Genomic DNA, 22,002 nt, shown 5'->3' on the forward strand with positions numbered 1-22,002 from the left:
CATGAAGTGAGCTGGCAGAGGGACACAGGGAATCAAAGTGCCCTCTGGGGACACAGCAAGGTTTTTGTTTTTTTTCTCTTTCTTTTGAGAGGGTGCGCTTTTTTAGCCCACAAGCTTTGTCAAATCTTGTTAATCTCACATGGATCTGTTTACAATCCTACCAAATCCTGCAGCCAAGTGTTACTACACAAGTGTTCCCAATGCAATTTTAAGGAATGATGCATGTTATGAACATCCCAAATATTTTGAGTGTAACATTTATACTTATGGTCATATAATAAGCGCGATATATACAATCCAAAAGAGACGACGTAAAAAATTATAAATTAACCTAAATTTTTCTGAAAGTACAAAAAGAATGTTGTTTATTTGGCTGACAGGAGCGCAACAGAATAAAAGGTCACATTATTTCCCAATCACCTAGTCAAAGAATAAAGTGAGGTACATTGTGTTTTGTAATAGGATTCTGCCTGGTTATAAACATAATTACAGTTTTACAAACAATTACAAATAAATTACCAATGTTGTTCCGTTATCAAATGTCACAAAAGAGAAGCAGACACGTTCTATACTAAACCAAATTACCTTACCACAACAGCCTGACATTAACTGATTAAATAAATATTGCCCATGAAAAGAAACAGTCTTTGCAATTACGCCAAACAGATGGGGGGGTTCTGAATTATGCACAATCTGGAAAACTGATTTCTATTCATTCAAGCAATTTCAACAATGTTAGTTGTAGTGTTAGAAACATGACTTTTTGAGTACTCAAATGCACACATTTTACATCTGGTTTTAAGATGACAGACTGAAATTACTTTTTATCCAACAGATGATGGTCAATGTAGCATTTATAAGAAACAAGCTATTAGGTTGAATTTGTTAGTTTTAGATGTCAATACTTGTGTAGAATGCTATTTAAGGTCATTAACTTTTAATTTGAAAGTCAGCAATCTTTTGAAATTACTCAAAAACCTGGGCTAAATGTACACTTTTTGATGCATTTCTGGAGATTTCAAAGTAGACCACAACTTTGGCAGCATTACTCATATTTTTGTCTGGGAAATCTGACAACTCCAAGCCTTTAGCACTTTAGCATTAGTGGATTCAGCAATATGCAGATTGTTCTATGGAACATAGAAAAAGGTTATTTTGTTGTTAGAGTCTTATTTATCAGAGTTCTTTTAACAAAACACCCAGACAAACCTAAAAACATCAAGATGACAAGAACGTCAGACTTCACAGTTCACTAAAACTACAAATGCATTGCAGCCTGCACACACAATCACACAAATATGGCTAACAAGCTGCAAAGGTGCACACTGGAGCTCAGATATTCACATATTTTTAAAACGGGATAAAATAAGACTAAGTAATTCAGAATTTTAAAATATCAGTATAAACCACCGGTAATTATAAATTAAGTACCTCACGCAGCAATGGTGAAGCTATTCGAATTCATATTTGGTCTAAAAGTGTTTCACAAGGACAAATACTAAAACTGGACAGCAAGAAGATGAGAAGAAATCGCTCCAGGAAACAAAGTGAATACGACACCGCACTCTCATTACTGTGTGTATTTTTAGTCTTTCCATCCTCTCCCCATTGTGTGGGCACTTGGCCATGCTCTGTTGTCACTTTCTGGGATCAGTGCAGACTCCATCCTCTAACCCAAAATACAGGCATCGCGAGCAATCTGTTTCCTCTCTGTGGAAACTCGACTGCCTCAATAGCACCTGGGAAACAGAAGCTAGCCTGCCGATTGGCAACCGCTGATAACACAAGAAGCAAAAATATATTTCTCCAAATGACGTATATTTATTCCTGCGCACTGGGAACAGACCAATCACATAAGTTTATATCTTATAAGAAACTATAGGGGGGAAAAAAAGTATAATATCCACTTTGTCTAAGACAAATTCAGATGACAACCTATTAAGGAATCCTTTAAGCAGAGAGGATATGCCTCAAAAAGAACATAAACTGTAACAACAGACTGTTTACTTAATTATATTTGTGGAAAAAAAAGAGACTTGCATGATTTTTTTTTTACAGTCTGAATCCAATCTCTCACTCTGAAGGGTAAATGCTTTATGTCAAGGAACCCACATTGCAGAAGGAATGATAGGAATATTATTAAAAACAGATATTTTCTCAGAATTTCAAAATTACCACTTCTGTTTTAAATTGAATGATTATATTGGACCAGGAAGGTTACTCTGTGGCTTCAAGGCTTCTGGATGTTTGGCTGTTTTCTCCTTGGAATTCAAAGCCAAATTATAAGCAATTCGAATTCAAAGAATGTTACCTAAATAAAAAAAATTACATTTAATAAAAATTAAATGTGAATAAAAACTTTTCTGTAGACTTGAATGGGCATGACTTTGTGTTAGTGTCTCCCTTCTCCTCAAACTTGAATCTGCATTACAAAAGTATTTAAAGAGCCATAAATCCTCCCTTCAGGGGTACAATAACAAAACATTTACCATGATTGAGCTTCCTCAGTAAATTATCATTTCACAGCTAAATGAGTATACTTGAGCAGAACACCAATTCACTTTCTTCCTACTTTTACATGAAGACAAGTAAGCACTTAAACTTCAAGTGAATGGGGCATGAATGTGTTTTGATACTCATCTCTCGTTTGATTTAACTGCTGTTGTACATCATCAAGTCCTGCATTTGCTACAATTTTCTTTGGAGAGGTGCATCTCTGAGTACAAAGTGGCACTTTTTTAAGTACAGTGTTTTTGATGGAATAATATGAGCTTGTTTTAAATGCTCATTTAAAGCAAGCTCCATAAAGCTCGTAACATATTGTGCAGCAAATGACAGTTCTAACTATATGAGGAAATGCCCTCTATTCTTAATGTCAGCACTGTACAATGATTGACTAAACAGCATGAAGTCAAAACAGGGAAAAAAAACAACAAAAAAAACAAGAGAATGTATTGGTCACTACTCCAACAGTTCATTGTGACTACAGTTCTATCGGCCAAGTTCCAGCTGGCAGTTCAGTGTTCTGGGCAATAATACAACAAGGGTTGCTACTGTGACTAAAACAGTGATCACAGTGATCACACAGAGCACTCATAAGAGCCCTTACTAAAGGTTATGTAAAAATGAGAGCACTTCACATTTTATGCCCACAAAGTCAACGGGAAGGGAATTCCAAGGAAAATCCAAGGAGACAAAATAGGCAGTAGTAAATAACACCCAGGTTGTTGACTGTAATTGAAATTCCAGCAATAGGTCAAACAAGACATTCAGTACCACTGAAACACTACAGTGGGGATTCAAGATAAGACTTAATATTTCAGGAACAAAAACTGAAGGAAGCTAACCAACAAAATTCAAAAGACACAAAGTTCAAATTACTAAATACTAATCTGCAATGAAAACTGTGCATCACATGCAGCCACTTTAAGTATACCCATCCAATTGGTAATACAAATTGGCAAATTAACCACAAATTAAGTGAATAAGTAAGTCATATGGCAGCAACTCAATGCCTCCAAGCACCTAATTGTGGTGACGACAGCTGTCTGCAATTCAAACTGAACATCAGAATGGAAAAGAAGGGCAATTTGATTGACAACTTCCTGCAGGATGTTTAACCACGTCACAAAGCTCAAATTCTCAAACGGTTCTCTCTGTCCACAAATCGGCAGCAGGATGAATGTTGATAGTAGTAGGTAATAAAGTCTGACACTAGCCAGGTAGCCCTATAAAGTGGGTGGTGAGTTTTGTATCTTATAAGTCAATACATTAGAAAAGGTATTTTAAGTTGGGAAGTGTTAGTAAACATTTTAAACCTACCTCTGCAAAATAGACAATATATAAATGATCTCATAAAGCATTTCATGTTAAAGTACTTCAAAAAGAAATCCTGAAACCTTCAAAGGGTGTGCATTCCCAATGTACAACAGCAACAAAGGAATTTTAGTCAATACCACACTATGGAGATCTTCTGCAACATTATCAGTCAAGCACAGAACTCTTGAATTATTTATTTTTCACACAAGTACAGTGTGAAACCTCAACCCATTCTTTTTAATATTGGGTTTCAACTACTAGCCTTAATGAGGAATTTTTAAATATTTCACAACAGTTATGACCGACAAACAGATTTTGAGAGTTGTAGTCTTTTTATCATAGCTCTTATTAGTACAAGTGTGGGCTAGCTTGCTTCTAAAAGAAGCTCAAAGTCTTACTTAATTTTGGGTATAGTGGTTGTGATGGGTTTTTACAACAGCCCTGTGCATCACACAAAACTGTGACTTGCTACCAGTTAGAGGCAGCAGAAATGAATCAAATCATGAAGTTATTCTTATGAATATTTTGCCCATTTTAAAACATTTAACAAACCTCAAGCACAAAAACAAAATCTGGCTTAAGGTGCGAAGAACAACTGCTATTTTTGTTTCCACACAAATGTACAGTGGGAGGCTGATAAATCACTCGGAATACAGGTCATTTATATCCAGTCAGAGCTCTCCTCCAGTTACACAAACAAAATACGCAAAGATATAAATTCTTGGATGAGTGGTTGCAGAGCACACAAATTTATTAAACTGTGACATTTACCTGACTACCAATTGTTGAATTATGGCAAAAACTACTGTGATTTACTACACTGACTCCCATAATGCACTGGGGTGCTTTGCTGTACCTGCATTAAAAGAGAAAACCTGAGCAGCTGGATACCATGGAACTGTGAACAATCAAACAGCAGATCTGGTTGCCTAGCAACCATGGCAGGAGCTGGTGATGATCTAGAAATTTTCATCCGTGACAATTGATTTTCCCGACAGTTTTCCAAATTCTTATAGTTTAATTGAAAAAGACATTAATTTACTTCGGAGAAACTCTGCAGTTTTGTTTTCAATCATCTTACTAGATGAAGCATAAGGCTCTTCTATTGGTCAAGACCAATTCCTGTGTATATGCATGTATATATTAATCCATTTACCAACACTGAAGCAAACCTAGGGTTAAAATTATTATTTTACAACTTCCTATTTGTCCTGACTCCATCTGCCATAGCCTGAAATTTACTATCCCTTGGCAACAGTTAACTGGTTAGTCCCTAAAACATTAAGAGGTTACCTGGCTGCAAACAAACTAAAGCATCCTATGATTTGGCCAAACAGAAGGTCGTCGTGTTTGTAGAAGACCTTACTAATGAGGTACTTGGAAGCTGCGTTGCAAGTTAAAAAAGTCAGTTTCATAAAAATCAGCAAGGTCTAGTGGTTATTTAACAAGTGCACCCAGACAGCAGGTCAATAATGACGACGGATCACTAAATTTATGACTAAGCCTGGCTCAAAGCCTAGAGATAAATCTATTTTCAGCAACAGTAATTGCATCATTATCAGAGATAAAAGGTTTTTTAATGGCATTGCAACATGTGTCTATCACTTTCTAATCATGAAGAAGTTGTCACAGATAACATTCACGTTACCTCTGGCGCAATAAAAAAGGTACTGTAAGCTTGAACAAGTGCTTCGTGGTTGTATGCCTGTACAAACTAATATAAACAGCAGGTTTCATCTTGTTCTCTCATGTGGAGAGCAAAGAATATGCATGTGTATTAGATAGTGGGGAGAAAAAAGGAAAAAGGTTTGATTTGTGTTGCAGAGTACAAAAATACAACACTTATGATCACTGTGTAATGAATCCATGCAACATGCCCATTAAGCTTTCTGCACTACTTAAATAATCCAATTTTTTGACAAAATTATAATTTAACGAGAGGCAACCATCTCTCTAGGTAGCAGTTAGAGCCGTAATTATTTATGTTTAGCCCATAATTTCAGATAACAGTTTAACTAAATTTCATGCCAAGGAGTATATATAAGATGTAGAATCGGTAGAGCTGAAAGCCAACATGAGGCTGTTGTAATAACATGAAATTGGACCCATTTTGTTCATGGTTGTAATTTAGTTGTGTCCAGTCCATCACTGCCCTTCAGCTCACTTTGCTCTTTAGTGACATTAGAACAAGCCATCTTTTCATTTTACAAAACAAAAAGTTAATCCAGGTCTTCTAATAACATTATATTCCCTCAGGTTTCACAAAGGTGAGTTAAATTAAGAAAATCATTTCCCTGCATTAAGGTTTTTTATGCTTTAAAAAAAAAAAAAGGAACAGCAAACTTTTTGTGTGTGTCGTTTTGAGATAAAACAAACATTTAGCGTGTTCAAAAAGAAAGCATCCAGACTCAACTTTATACACGAACCATCTACAAAGCATAACAAGAGCAGGAACTATATTATGTAAAGACAGATATACTAATGCGTTTGTAGCACATCTGCTGCATGCATTTCAAAGACAGGAACCCACTAATCGCTCTGCAGAGGAGGCTAAAATTAAATAAAGTTCAATCCACTCAATCACTATAAAGTACGATTTGCAATTCATATAACTTAAAGGTCTCAGTGAACTCTTAAGTGATACAGTTAAAGTAAATTAGGCTTGGTGCAATAAGTCAAATTCACTTTAACTGTGACATTTTACTTGGGCAGCACAGAGTACATACGTGATCAGAATCAGTGTCTCTGGGTTACACCTCAGTGTTTGAAATTAAGAGGGTAATTAAAATTATGCAGAATAATAAAAAAAATAAAATAAAAATAATCAAATGATTCCAAATGAATATATTATAATGGTTCATTTGCAACAGATACCAGTAACTGGTTCAAGTACAGATCCATTAAACACAATGGTGCCTCTACACACTAATAAGGCAAACACCTAATGTAAAGTAAAAAAATAATTTCTCCATCCACAAAACTTTGCAGAGGCTGTTTGCCGTCATATTTTTTCCTCAGACCTTGTTAACTGGAATATGTCAGGTAAATCCTGAAAACCTGTAATACTGTGGGATTAAAATATTTTTCAACTCATGCCATCCACTTTCCATTTTTGCAACCAACATTCCTGCCATCCGCCACAGTTTGTGAGAAGAACTGTTACAAAACAATCTTAGAAATGCAGCTGGATGTAGCTGAAAAAAATAGCTCCAAGCGAAACCCAATGCATACTGGGTCTACAAACCCTTTGGGTCATTTTTATTCATAAAAAAAAAAAAAAAAAAAAAAAAAAAAACTCAAGCAGATGATAGTCAAAGTTAAATATTAAACTCAATCATCTACAAATTACAGTCTTTTATTATTATGCGTGCTACTTTAGATAATAGCTATTGAAGGTGTTTCTTTGTATCATAATTTCTTTGGGAAATTATGAAACGGATAAGAAAAAATGTCCTGTTTGCACCAATTCTTCATTATTTAATAAGCCATCACTGTCATGGTTGCGACCACAACAAATTTTCATGACGACATACAGCTGAAATCAAGAAGTTCTTTTAATTAAGCAGGAAACTTTATGGCTCAGCGACTGGAACAAATTAGTTAACGTATTAAGCCCACAGCAGCTCCATGGTGACTCAATTTATTCTCCCTTTCCAATACTTCTAAAATCAGCAGTAAACCACATCTCAGGTCCAGCAACTGTGAAATAATTAAAAATATGCTTTTGGTTCTCTAGATATTTACAGCATCATACAAGAGCTGACCACAGCTTTTTATTTTGAGAAAGTGCTTGCATTTATAGGTTCATCTTAACACACACACACACTTTCTCTGAGCAGTGTCTACATCGGAGGTGTGAAGCTGTGTGTTGGTGGAGCCGAGAGGGAGACACACAAGGAAAAGATAAGCGATGACAATTCTAAACTGTCAAATGCTAGACAAGTAGGAGACCAGACAGCTAGACTGAAACAAGGCATGTCATGGACAGCCTTCTGCACAGAGTATTACGCCTTATCTATAAATAATACCTAATATCAGAGTTCAATTCAGTGAAATATAAATAAATTTGGGAGTTTGTTGAGACATTTTTAAGCTGCAACTATTAAGACTTAGTTTGTCACTTAAAAGAGCCTTGTTTTATATTGGTTGTTTATTCTGCATGAACCAGAATCTTATTATTGAACCTTTATTTTATCAGGTAAAAAGTCTGAGAACCAGTTCTCAGTTTCCAGCCTACAAATATCTTGCAATCTCTTTCAGGTAGTTTGAGTTGTTTAGCCTCTAGACCAGTGGTTCTTAACCTGGGTTTGATCGAACCCTAGGGGTTCGGTGAGTCGGTCTCAAGGGTTCGGCGGAGCCTCTGCCGCGGAGGTAAAGACACACTTGTGTAAAGTTGTGATGACGCACCCTGCTTTGCCATCACTTGCTGCAGAGGATCACGTTACATTGCTTAGCTAATCAGTGCTGCAGATGAGCACTGATTGAAGGAGTTCCACTCTCAGCATGGATTTGAACTTTTGTCTTTAATTACTTCCGCAAAGCTCACAGTTTTTACCAAATTCTATAGTCTAAATCTGCTCCTTAGTCGCATCTTTTCGGGGTTGCTACTGCCTCCAGTGGTGTGGGGGTGGTTACACACCTAATATAATTACATTACTAAATCAGAATACCGCAAAGTATTTTGTGTGTCGGGGGGCGGGGTCGGAATAAGAAGGGTTCGGTGAATGCGCATATGCAACTGGGGGGTTCGGTACCTCAAAAAAGGTTAAGAACCACTGTTCCAGACAGACATTTTATATGGGAATGTTTTGATGCAGTATTTTACAAAAGTATTCATACCCTTTCATTTTATAACAGATCGTAGGGCTGACCTTCCCTCCATTCAGGACTTCTACAGGAACAGGGTCAGGAAAAGGACAGCTAACATCTCTGCAGACCCCCCATATCCTGGACATAAACCGTTTAAATTTTTACTTTCAGATCAGCACTACAAAGCCCTATTTGCAAAAGCCATAGATAGTTTCTACCCCAGGTTGTCTCTCTGATGAACACAATGAACATCTTACAGCCCAACTTACTTACTACTCTACTATGAAATAAAATTAGGATATTTGAACTACCACAACCTGCATTTCCTCTTGTCTTCATAAAAAAAACTGGTCATCCTTTAAATATTTCCTCTAAATATTATACATTAATCGTTATTGTCTGTGTGCTGAGAGTGTGTGAAACCAAGGTTTGTTGTTTGTACTCACAATTCTGACCAATAAAGCTGATTCTGTCATTTGAAAGTTGCAGGGCAGCACCTTTGATAGTTGCAGCCCCAGGCATCAGTCTTCATTGTTTTTGTCTGTTTGTCTTCTTTGGATGGGTTGTATTGAAATGAATTTTGCTGTACTTTGGTACAATAACAATAAAAGCATTCTGAATCTGAGCATACCCTGGAATTTCATATATGTAATTTAAATAAAAGCCCATTCATAAGCTCAAATGACCCGGTCAAAGTCTAGACCTAAAATCTATCTTGAGATGGATCTTAAAAACTGCTGCCCACAGCCACTCTCCAACCTGGTCACAGTTGTAAAAAAAAAAAAAAAAAACAGGATTCTACAAAGGGTTGATTCAGTGGAAGCTCTATACAAGTGTATAGAGCTTGTACACTTGTACACGTTTTCACACTTTTTGATATTGAAAATCATGAATCACTTTCATTCTACTTCACAATTGTGGACTCTTGTTTTGAAAAATGTTTGGAGGCATTGGATTCAAATTGTGCAACAGTGATTTAGGAAAAGAGTGCAGACTTAGGCCCAAGTTAGACATCCTGGAATCAATTAAGAAATATTTTAACCAAAAAAAAAAACTTTCCTCCAATCATTCAGGACGGCAGTGAATACTTAATGCATCTCAAAATGTCACAACATTGCATTCTAATGTTCCTTAAATCAATACTATTTTTAAAGAAAAGAGCGACCAATATATTTGGGGACAATATATTTGGGAGTATTTATAACATTTTTAACAATGTTCAATTATCATTTTTGTTTTGTTTTTATTAATAACACAAGTCTAAATGCTCCCTACATATTAAATGAACATTTATGCATACCTCAACAATTGTGGTTTTGGCTGCCTTGCACATGGGTTGGTTGAAGTTTCTAGCCGTTTTCCTGTAAGACACAAACACAAGCACATGATTTCTAGAAAGTTATTATGCTGGGAAAATTTTTATTCCAAAACTGGAGGCAAAATGGGCTTTTAAAAAAGGGTTGAAAGGAGTGTCTGCTATCCAACCTCTCAATCAGCTGGTGCTGAACTGGAGAACACTGCCCTCTTGAGGATAAAAAAAAACTATACAAAAGTCAAGATCAGTGCATTTGATGAATGAAATTAAGTTTAAATGAAATTAAGTTTAAATTATTATCAATATTACTGTGAGCAAGTTATATAAACAAAACTTGTAAAACACTTCAAAATACCATTTTTTTAACTAGTGCATACAGTAGAAAAATAGTAACCCAAGGTTTAATTTAATCTGTGATCAAGTAAGATTAACAATAACAAAACTATTACATATGAAAAAAAGCATTTTATCAAGAATTTTCTAAAGTGTTTCTTCCTTTTAGCTTTCCTTGGTTTAGAAGCCCTGGAATATTTTCAAACCACAATAAAAGGATGCAAGAAAAGCAGAAAGTATGAAGGATTACACTGTTGCAACAACAACACACAGAAAAGCAGAGAAAAAAACTTGTCTTAAGGGCCAAAAGTTTTACTGAATAACAAAAATACTTTTTTATACATCAGCAATGTGCTGATGTGCACCTGTCTATAAACAGGACCAACATACACAGCAAAACGGGCCTGAAATATGGCTGACAACCTGCCACCTGGCTGTCAGAAAATAAATGATGTCAGCAATACCAAGTGTAGATCCAGATACTTTACAAATATTATTGCACTTACCAGTATGAAAAAAAAAAATCAACATAAAGCAGGCTGCTGTGTGGGAACAACAACATATTCAAGATACGAGACATGCCTGCAACAAGTTTTACACAATGATGTGAAAAGGTTAGCATTTTCTCCTGAAACTTAATTTCCCACATTTACACCAAGTTTAATCTAAAGAAGGAAAAAAGTTCATTCTAGCAAGTCTGTACATAAAGTAGGTTTTCCTTTCTTTCAAAATGTTGTATATTTACCTAAAAACAATGTTTCCTGCTTTGTCAGCTTTCCATGCCTTGATCAGGGCAAAATCCCCAGTGATGGCTTTTTCCATAACATAATGCCTGCCATTAAACTCCCGCACCTGTAGATAAAACAACACAGCAGATCCAAAAGAAAGAAATTCAGGACTCTATCATACAGTGCAACTGGAAATAAAGCCCACATCTCATCACTGTAATATCATAAATAGGTTTAACACAGAGTATTAGTCTTAAATCAGCCAGCTATGCCGGCTTGCTTTACCGACTCCATTGATTTATGTTCAAAACCAAATATATTTTCTGTGGAGACAAGGGTTTGCAGAAGCTACATATGGGGACAACTATAGCACAATTTTTGAAGTGTACAATTGTGCAAAATTGTACACTTCAGTAGTTAGGTGAAATATAATTATGCCATGACATCATCAGTAAAGTTGATGTTGCATATAGTACACAACTGTAATTCATGATTTTCATCCCAACAAGAAAGTGCTAAATGAGTGTGAGGAAACTTATTGGCTACAATAAAAAGCAGGACGTAGTGAGCGCTTGTCTTGCGAAGTGAGTGGTTGAGTTCCGTAAAAAAAACAAGGAAGTAAGAAAGAGTGGTTTCTCCTCACCCACCAGAAACTCACCTTCCCTTGCAAAAACTATTTGCCCCCAGGACTTTTTAGAAAATGGAATCTTGCATTTAAAGTATGAAGCAACCAAAAGCCGAGGGAAGAGCAGTCTAACCTCTCGCTCCTCGCTAGCAATAGCAACGCTGCCATCTTTGTTGTACTTAATAGGAGAGCCTCCCTCTTGGATCAGAGTGCCATAGCCAGTGGGAGTGAAGAAGGCTGGAACCCCAGCACCTCCTGCCCTGATCCTTTCTGCAAGAGTCCCCTGTGGTGAGGAAGAGACACATTTATTGCAACTGAGCCATTATCTGAAGAATTTACTTTTTTTTTTAAATAAAAAAGGGTGTTGTTAAAGTTTAACCTATTGAAAACATGAATTGTTTTCTTGGTAATGTCTGTGTTGTATTCTAACATTTCCACACCAACCTGTGGCGTTAGCTCCACTTCCAGCTCTCCTGACAAATACTGTCTCTCAAACTCAGCGTTCTCTCCTACGTAGGAGGAAATCATCCTTTTGATCTGCTTGGTCTGCAGCAACAGGCCCAGGCCAAAGTTATCCACTCTAGGAAAAAAAAATTGTCACAAAAGAATTTTAAAGAATCTTAAGGATAATTTTTTTTTAATCCTTATGTACCCATCACCTAAATTAATTTGGATCAGTTTTGGGTCACAAGGTAAAAAACCACAAGGATTACATTTCTGTTAGTATAATTGAACAAAATACCTCTACTTCTGCAAATGTACTAAATTATAAACAATTTAATGCATTTACAAACACAGAATCAGCATACCTCCTAATTTCCACACTGACATAAAAAAAAAATGAACAAATGAACACTCTTACCCTGCATTATTACTGACTGCAGTGAGGCCCTTTACGCCAGTCTTCAGCAAACTGTTGATTAGATTCTCTGGAATCCCACACAACCCAAAGCCTGTGTTGGAAAATATCAGACAAATAATAATGACATAAAACAGCAATAATAAACAGAATCACTGTGCGAAAGGTGACTCATCAAGATCAAGTTGAACTTTCACCTTGTATGTTTGGGACATGTCAAATTTGTAGAGCAAATAGGCACATGACAATTACAAATCACACACAAAAACCCAAAGTCCAAGGATGACGCCATTGGAAATTCAACTTCTTTGAATGTCACACCGGTCAGATGATCATGTCCTTAAAAGTCGTGTGTTTATGATTGTTGTGCTATCATAAACTTTAGAAATCTAGGCTATTGAGTTTAACAAGTGAAATCTTTTACCAGAACACTCAGAGGTTAATGTTTTATTATTGCCTTTACATGACACTTCCCTCAAACAGGAATGTGACGCAGTGGAAAATGTCCAACAATGTCACTGTGAGCTTGACTATAAATAAGAGACAAGGAATTTGTGCATGCTCAATGTTTAAATTGTAACCAGCCAGCATGCTCAGGCTAACACCTCTTCGTAGTAAAGTTGCCACTGCACAGCTACTTTCTGTGTTGAACGTGCAATTAGCTCTATGCTACTGAAGCCATTCTGTTGACGTAGATGTTCCTTTTATTTTTTAGAAAATGCTAAATATTACCTCCGACCAGAATAGTAGCACCATTAGGAATATCCTTCACTGCCTCTGTTGGATCCGAGTAGAACTGCGAACTTCTCGGGCTGGACGTGGAAAAGTAGCAACCACAAGTCTGCAGAAAGAACAAGAGGGAGTGAGTTAGGTACATGGACTGACATGTAATTGAGCTGCACGTTATGTTGAACCAATATAATACAAATATTAAAATAGTTCAAAAATTAAAATCCAAAAAGAACATTTCTTTCATAACTTGTACTGGTATTATATACATCCTTCAGTTATTTATTGCTGTTTATTTTTTGAAAATTAGGGCTTTTAACTGATGAGGTTGAATATGACCTTCTCCTCTGCCCTCACACATAATGGTTGATAGTTGTTGGATTGTCTCATTATTCACAGGCAAACAAATCCTGACCAACAATGATGATGGTAATCAGGGGCTCAATAATCTCAGACGTTACATTATTTAGAAGCTCTAGCCTGCAGGTTGAAATACAGTGTCATCATTTAATTTTCTTCCACACATAAATAACTGACCCATGCAACCCTGTGTTTTCAGGGTCTCAAATGCAGGTTGTCCCGTTTGTGCAGTTGCAGAAAAATAACACGTTACATTTTTAGAGGTAGATTCAGAAAAGGTAGCGTCGCCCTCCCTCCATGCACCGATTGGAATTTGCTTCACATCCCCCCACAATTTGAAAAGCTTGATACACCACTGGTTGCAGTTTCCCTGCATTCAAACTCCTAGTTATGATTAGACAGTCACGGAATCAATGTCCTGCACCAACAGCAGGTGTTCTGTTTATCAATGGTACCCGTAAATCCGTCCTACCTCCTGGTAATGCACTGATAGTCAGAACACCGGCTGTTTTTTGGAGGGCATTTTAAAAAAATGCATTATTTCTAAAATAAAACTTTTGCATCCGTTTTTGTTTTCGGTGTGTATTTTAGGTATGAGTTTACCTGATGATGATAAAAAAAAGTAAATTGCTTATGCATATTTGATATGTCAAATTAACAATTTACTGTCCATTATAGATATGAACAAAAGCCCATACCCGAGTAAAACTGGACCATTATTATTAAAATCTTAGCTGGGCGCCAACATTTCTCAAGTACTGCGTCCTTGTGTTCTCAGCAATAGCAGACTTTTAGCTGTACTTCCAAGGTACGTCCTTGGGTATCGAGAGGCTAATGTGATATCGAGTTTTGCAGCCAACAAACAGAAACTCCTTCGCGATAGTTAAGACACGTCAACCACTCCACCTTTTGTTCCTTCTAAGATACATTTGAGCCATAGTTCAAAAACAGACCTTTAGGAGGCGGTGGCTGGCGAAGTTTACTCTGGCTCTTCGGTGACCTGAGAGGTTTTTGAAGAGTAAACCCTCGGCTCTGCAAAACGCTGTAAGGGTCGCCATCTTTTTTGGATGTATACGCGAGGGTTAAATTAATTATGCAGCAGGCTGAAAGACAGCTGAATGCAGCTTGGTGCCCTCCCCTAATAGCTCGACGGCGTTCCTAAACACTCTTCACAAAAGGGATGTTTTCAAAGGCATGACCTGCTCATTTAATTTTAACCCTTTCGCCACCGCTTTGCTATGGCTTTATGCAGGGTAAAAATAACATAAAATTAATTTGGCTTCGACGTAATTTCGTAAGGTCATGTGACAAGACGCAAGCCAAAAAAATTATTTTGTTTTTATAAACTTTGTTTTGAGAAGCGCCTTTACGACCAGGAGAAAAAACGCACGTCAAAAAGGTTGAGAAAACCCTAGACCTAGAAAGAATAGAACTTGCATGAGCTTACGCAGCGTTGCCACCATATTGTGAGTGGCATTTTTTGTAGTGGTGTTCTCTCATTATATTATTTGAACCATGATGATTCATTCTTGTCTCTAACCTAGAGAGGACTATTTACCCTCAAGACCATAGTCTTAAATTTGGAGGTGCTGATTTTCATACTGGCTGCTTCACACTCAGAAGGTTCCAGAGAAAACCAGAGATCATTATCTGATGAAGCTAATAGAACCCCATCATCCACAAAAAGCAGACTCAACTGTGAGATCACTAAAATTGATCTCTTTAATAGCTTGGCTGCACCTAGAAATTATTTCCACAAAGGTTATGAACAGAATTGGTGACAAAGGGTAACCTTCTCAGAATGACAGACACTGAATTTGGAGTTTATATGTAGGCTAAGTTATATTCATAAAAATTCCAAGAAAACAAGGCTTGACGTATTTCACTCCTTGAGTGAATCAATATAATATGTGAGAGTTATAATGCGAATGAGTGACTAAATTGAATTTTTATACAATTTTCTGATCTTTTGAGATGTATACCTTTATTTTAATTATGGATAGAGTTCTGCTATGATCTGTTGATTAGTAGCTTACAAGAATTTCGGATCTATCTTCTTTTGTCTATTTTTGCCCTGGATCTCACAGTGAGAAGAAAGTGGCTAGGCGCCATTAAGTTCTTTTGAGAGGCATATTAAATGTGAATATTCCTCTCCCAACATGGCGCATCCGCTGACTCGAGATGCCTGTTGACGTTTTGTTCGCACTGGCCAACGCAGCCAAAGCAGCGTCTACTCGTTCTACGTCTACCTCAGTAACCACCTGCTCACGTGACGTATACTTTGTGTAGTCATGGCAGACGACTACAGGCGACACGATTTTGAGTTGGAGAGGAGAATATTTGAGATAGACAACAAATGTTCATGTCTCCGGGCTGAAAAGCAAGGTATCGATTACCCATAGCGCTCTATTATTTGTTGCTTTGTGACTGTCTTGAATATTTTCTTTTCAGAAGAGAATTTTTTTTTTCCTGGGTTGTTTAGCTGAGAAGCTAACTAACGAACGTTAGCTTGCAGCCATAGCAACAACTGATGTCTAAAACTATGCGGTTTGACAACTCATTTACTTTAACTTTTAACCAACCGGTAGCTCAGCAGCTTCATAATGACGTTTATTGTCTAAGTTGTGGTTTGTTTTGTACTTATTGTCTTTTTTTACACATATATAGTTAATGGCGAACAGTGAAACATTAGCTTAAAAGCAGCTGAGGAATGTTATTTAAGAAACCGACGCTAAACCAGATACAAAAATAAACAGTTGGAATAATTGTTTGCCGTAGAATGTAAGCATTGCGATATCACTGCAAACCACTGAGCTCGTTTAGTCTGGTCACAACATGACCCCCCAAAAGCTAACCACTGCGCTTTCGATGCTAAGAAAGCCTTTTAGAAGTTGTTTCTAATTTTCGTGCATTTTTAATGTTACGCCTAAGGTGTGAGTATTAACGTGGTTTTTTTTTCTCTGTTTTAATAGATGATGACTATTTGCAGAATGCGTCTGCAATACTAGAGAAGTTGAAAGGCTTTTACAGACATGGAGGAGAAAGCTTGAACCTTTCCAAGCTGCTTCAGGATTACACACAGGTTTTTCTTCACTCAGCAATCCATTATTCTGCCACTAAAGAGTTTATTGTAAAACAGAAATATGTATCAGATTGCTTGATTCCTCAGAATGGGAATCCTGACAGTACTTATCACATTCAACCAGCATGTTTTTTGTGTTTGTTTATGAGATCCATTTCACAAGGTGGCGCACTTACTAGCTTTGTTGCACCCCTTGGGTGGAAGTGGGTTTTCCTCATATTTGCTTGTGTCACCCACAAAAATGAATGTTAGGTTAGCTGGACTCTCTAAATTGCTATTAGGTGTGACGGAGTGGTTGTTTGTCCCACGCTTGTATCTGTATTGTCCAGGGTGTATCCTGGTCTCACTCATTTACTGATGGAAATGAGCATCAGCTTCCCCATAACCCAGCATACGTAATTGTTCTGGTTTCTATTAGTATATGTAAATATGTGTGGAGTTTCCCCCAAATGAATGAATGCATAATCCCTTATTAACATGTGGGTAAATTGCATCAGATCAAAGAGACTGATCTGTGTTGTAGGAGGAGTTCAGACTTAAGTCTAATTTCTGAGTCAAAACTTCCTGTAAACACATGTTTGCCTACATTTAGCCACTACATATACTTTTTGATATGTCCCTCTGTGTGTGGGGTTAAACTTAGCAGCATAAATGCGTGAAGTTGATCGTATTCTCGTTCAGCCATAAAAACCAGCTACAAGTGTGTCTGCAGCTAAAAAGGTTTAGCTGCAGACACACTTGTTTATGCTTACCTGGTAGAAAGCTAGTTTAGTTTTGCAGCTATTTTAACCCTCTGATGCGTGAGTGACTGACTATACAGTCTTCCGTGAGTGGGTCCTTTTTGACCCGGGTTCCAATCAGTGTGTTTTTATGCTACTTTTGTCATTTTGATTCAAAATAATGTTTTGTATAATACTTTCTACTGTGTTTTATTTCACACAAGAATTATTTCATGTTTGAAATATTTTCATTTTTCACTTTTTTAAACGTTTTTAGAACAAAATGACAACAGCAGCAATTTTACAACAACAATGATGAAATGTCAATAATGGACAACGTTAACATCCATTATGTGTATGTGGGCATGTGGGGGGCTGCAAAAGAGCATGTTTCTTGAAACTAGCTAGCTAACATTACTGTCTCTATTCTATTATGCTATGTGTATCATGCATGTGAGTGTGTGTATGTGTGTGATTCATCCGTCTATCCGTTTATCCGGGGTCAGCAGCCTAAGTAAGGAGGCTCAGAGTTCGCTCTACCCAGCCACTTGTTCCAGCTCCTCTGGGGGAACCCATTCCCAGACCAGCTGAGAAACATCGTCAGCGTGTCCTGGGTCTTCCCTGGAGCCTCCTCCCGGTGGGACGTGCCCGGACCACCTCACCAGAGAGGCGTCCAGGAGGCATCCTGACCAGATGCCTAGTCACCTCAACTGGCTCCTCTTGACATGAAGGAGCAGAGGCTCTACTCTGAGTCCCTCCTGGATATCTGTCCTTCTCATCCTATCTCTAAGGGAGAGCCCAGACACACTACAGGGAAAACTAATTTTGGCCGCTTGTATCCGTGATCTTGTTCTTTCGGACATGACCCAAAGCTCATGACCATAGGCGAGGGTAGGAACTTAGATCAACCGGTAAATCAAGAGCTTCGCTTTTTGGCTCAGCTCTCTCTTCACCACGACAAATCACTGCAGACGCTGCGCCAATCCACCTGTCGATCTCCTGCTCCATTATTCCCTCATTGGTGAACAAGATCCTGAGATACTTGAACTCCTCCACTTGGGGCAGGACATCCTCCCCGACCCAAAGAAGACACTCTATATTTTCTGGCTCATTTATTTATGCATTTATTTATATAGCTATGAATTTTTATTTTATTTATTGAGATGATAAAAGAAAGAACCTTGAACACATTGATCAACAGGTTTTGCATGTCATTCAACACACACTCTCTTGGTTTTCTCATCCAGGGTGTCAGACACACACAGAGACACACACACAAATAATACACATGCACAATAAAGTATAGATGGTAATGTTAGCTAGTTGGTTAGATAACTAGTGTTGGCTAACTTTGAAGAAGGCTAATATGTTGATTTGTGACAATAATGTTGTCACAGTACTCATGATTGACACACACAAACACATTTGTGAGATAAAAAATAAAGATAATACGTATATATAAAAGTTCTTGCTATGTAAAATAATATTACTCAGGGGTGACACTTAGATCTCAGTGTGTTTGGTTCACAAAAAATGTTTTCCTGAGAGTCACAGTTGGTAAGAAACAAAGATTCCCATTAAATTCCACAGGAAATGAATGCGGGTCATTTTGGACCCACTCACGGTAGAATGGGGTAGTGACATAAAACATGCTATTTCTTAAAATGTATAAAAGCTCAATTAAAAATTTGAATTGCATGATATCAGTAACATGTTTCTTGAGGAATACCTGGAATATGAAGTGATGAAAACTTTTCATTACAAAGATATCTCTAAAAGATGACCTCACCGGGTCAAAAAGGACCCAGTTACACATCAGAGGGTTAAGAAAGCAATCCAAGCAAAACCCGTGTGTGTGATTAAAAAGGGGATTTAAAGTAAAGAGCCAGGGTTGTTTACCATGAGTCAAACATTTTACCAGGAAGCAAATTCCCTTGAATTTCAGTCTGAACAAATTCTCCTTTTTTGCTGATGATGCATCACCAGAGATGGTAATTTAGCTCAAAATGCACATTTAGATGAGACACAGTAAGAAGTCAAAGAGGGGCTTTGTTAAAGCAAATGACAAGTCTCAAAATTAAAAGCACTCTCAATTAAAGACTTCAATAATTGTGCTTCTATGTGCTACTTTAGGGTATATTGCATTTTTGTAGAAGTATTTGAACTTTTATTTCTTCGCTTTATGTATTGATCTGTATTTGTTTTTTTTTTGTTTTTTTTTCCTATGTAGGTGATTCTTGACATCACTTTTTATGAAGAGAATCAATTGGTGGATCAGGAATTCCCCGAAGACTCCTCACCATTTAAGATCCAGCAGCTGCTGCAAGACCTGACTGAGCCAGAGATGTTGGTGGCACGACTGGCACCGGGACAGGAGGTGTGCATGTTTCTATGAACAGATTCATTTCAGAGTCTGTTATTCAAATATTCTCTAAGAGATTTCACTTTGAAAAATTCTGAATATAGGCACACTAAAGAAAAAGATGCACCCCCTCCACGCCCACCCCAGCCAGCATATCCAGCAGAGTTTTCTGTTATCTTTCTTCAGCTAACTGCTAAAAATTCTTTCCACGTGTATTTTGTTGATTTTATTTTCCAATATTTTTGACCTGACATGGATGTGTGTCAGGTGTGTGATTTGTTTACATAGTGGTCTGTCGTCATGAAACTGCATTGTTGGTTTATGTTGGTGTTTAATAGGTGCAGTGCGTGTTGGGCACAGAGCTGTTGGAATGTCTCTACTGGAGACGTGGAGCTCTGCTGTACATGTACTGCCACACCCTTCATCAGCGAAAGCAATGGATCAAGAAGAACAAGGACACATTCATTAAGGTAACACTTTGCTTTGGAGAAGTATTCATACCTCTTGAACTTTTTCACATTGTGCCACAGTATAACCACAGACAATGATGGATTTTATTTGTAATTTTATGTGATTAAAGTATTCAAACTAATGCATAATTAGAAGAAAATGACATATTGGTTTTGGGGGGAAAAAAATAAATAAATAAATATATATATATATATATATATATATATATATATATATATATATATGTATATATATATATTTTTTTTTGCAACGAAAAGCTGAAAAGTCTGGTGTGCGTTTGTATTCACACCCTTTATTGCTGATATTTAATAGAACAGTTACTGTGAGCTGACCTAACACAAACCTCCCCCCCCAATAAAATACAGCATGTTGACGTTTCTTGCTGTAATATGTTAAAGCAGTATGAATTCAAGGAACTACAGTTGAAGCGTTTGTGAAACGTCATGTCTCATTAATTTTGACCTTGTTTGGTTTAAGAAGTGTCTAAAGTTTCTAACATTTTTTCTTGGCATACATGCACATTTTGATCCAGTGTATTCAAGAAGGTGTTCGGTATTTGATGCGGATGCTGCAAGTTAGAAACACAGTGAAGCTCAGTGACGGGGTGGTGCTTCATGACAGTGGAGCAAGCATTTTATCTGAGGGTAAATATGCTCATCTCTGAATAGTAAAGCACTGTTATGCCTTCCTGCCTTCCTTTTTGTCATGCCTGTTATCTGCTTGTGTATTTTGACAGGTATTTTTTCAGACACCCACCTGCTGACGATGATGTACATTGGGGAAATGTGTTTCTGGGCCGTCAAGTATGAGGACTGCAGCGCCGACCCCACAGACCACAAAGAAGACGGCCTCCAGTTTCGGGACATCGGCACACAGATTCTGAACAAATATGTGAATGCCTGCGAGGGACCTCTGCAGGGCCAGGGCTGGAATACAGAAAATGCCAAGGAAATCCTTAGTATTTTACAGTGAAATAAAGTGCTCATGTGTAAAACTTACCATCAGGCGCAGATCTGAGTTCAGTGTTCAAATGTGTCAAACCCAAATAAATATGGAACTCCATAAAAGAGGTGCAGTGTTTAAAAAAAAAAGAAGCTGGACACCCTGTATGTGTATGTGATGAAAAGGTGTCTTTGGGTTATCTTAGTCCAAAAGAACTCGGGCAGAGCATGTGAGAGTTTAGAACGTCAGAGAAAAACAAAGACGAAAAGACAGGAAGCTTAATTGTTTTTTTTGTTTTTTTTTTTGTTTTTTTCTGCTGATTGTGCAGATCTCATCTTGAATAGTGCTTGGAGCAGTTGTTTGCTCTAAAGATGTTATAATAACTTTATTATTAATATTCAGAGGGTGTTATTTAAATAAAATGGCCGTCTCTACTTTTTACAATTGTTTCAGATTTGAAAATAATCCAGCTGGATGTGTGACATTGCACATAACATCTTATTTATTGTTTTGTTGCCATTTTTAATGTGTTTCAGATGTAATAGAGCTGTGGCTAACGTGTGTATAAAATATACACATTGTAAGTAAAGCAAGATGTTTCAGAAATTTTGACCAATTTTAAGTATGTTTAGGTGTGTAGATGCCATTTTTCTAATGTGTTGCCCGTTCTCCCATGTATCATAAAATTCATTTCCTTCCACTCCACTTGGATAACGTTGGCAGTGTAACCATTAATACAGAGCCTGTTATTTGAAGAAGGAAAAAAAAAATCTGTTTTTTTTATGTCCTTGTTGACAATAAAGATATGATTTGTTTTCAGAAAATGTTTTTGCATTATGTTATACTTGT

At 37.2% G+C, this 22,002-nt stretch overlaps 2 protein-coding genes across 2 annotated transcripts in view; one reads left to right on the top strand and one right to left on the bottom strand.

The window, feature by feature from the left end:
- The window catches only part of oxct1a (3-oxoacid CoA transferase 1a), a 44,332-nt gene extending 29,442 nt beyond the window's left edge, over window positions 1-14,890 (bottom strand). Inside the window, exons 1-7 of the mRNA XM_008418332.3 lie at window positions 14,531-14,890; window positions 13,221-13,329; window positions 12,492-12,582; window positions 12,074-12,209; window positions 11,763-11,912; window positions 11,022-11,128; window positions 9,929-9,989 (exon numbers count right to left, since the gene is read on the bottom strand). Of these exons, the coding sequence (XP_008416554.2) occupies window positions 9,929-9,989; window positions 11,022-11,128; window positions 11,763-11,912; window positions 12,074-12,209; window positions 12,492-12,582; window positions 13,221-13,329; window positions 14,531-14,635 (759 nt within the window). The 5' untranslated portion in view covers window positions 14,636-14,890. The remainder of the gene's footprint in view (window positions 1-9,928; window positions 9,990-11,021; window positions 11,129-11,762; window positions 11,913-12,073; window positions 12,210-12,491; window positions 12,583-13,220; window positions 13,330-14,530) is intronic.
- Window positions 14,891-15,807: 917 nt separating this feature from the next.
- On the top strand, window positions 15,808-21,209 carry rimoc1 (rab7a interacting mon1-ccz1 complex subunit 1). Its single transcript, XM_008418331.2, has 6 exons — window positions 15,808-15,962; window positions 16,550-16,659; window positions 19,609-19,755; window positions 20,079-20,210; window positions 20,744-20,855; window positions 20,948-21,209. Exons 1-6 carry the CDS (start codon window positions 15,869-15,871, stop codon window positions 21,181-21,183), a joined length of 831 nt encoding a protein of 276 aa, XP_008416553.1. The 5' UTR covers window positions 15,808-15,868; the 3' UTR covers window positions 21,184-21,209.
- Window positions 21,210-22,002: the final 793 nt, after the last annotated feature.

Source organism: Poecilia reticulata, chromosome 9, assembly GCF_904066995.2.
Source record: "Poecilia reticulata chromosome 9, P_reticulata-male-v2, whole genome shotgun sequence".
Lineage (NCBI taxonomy): Eukaryota > Metazoa > Chordata > Actinopteri > Cyprinodontiformes > Poeciliidae > Poecilia > Poecilia reticulata.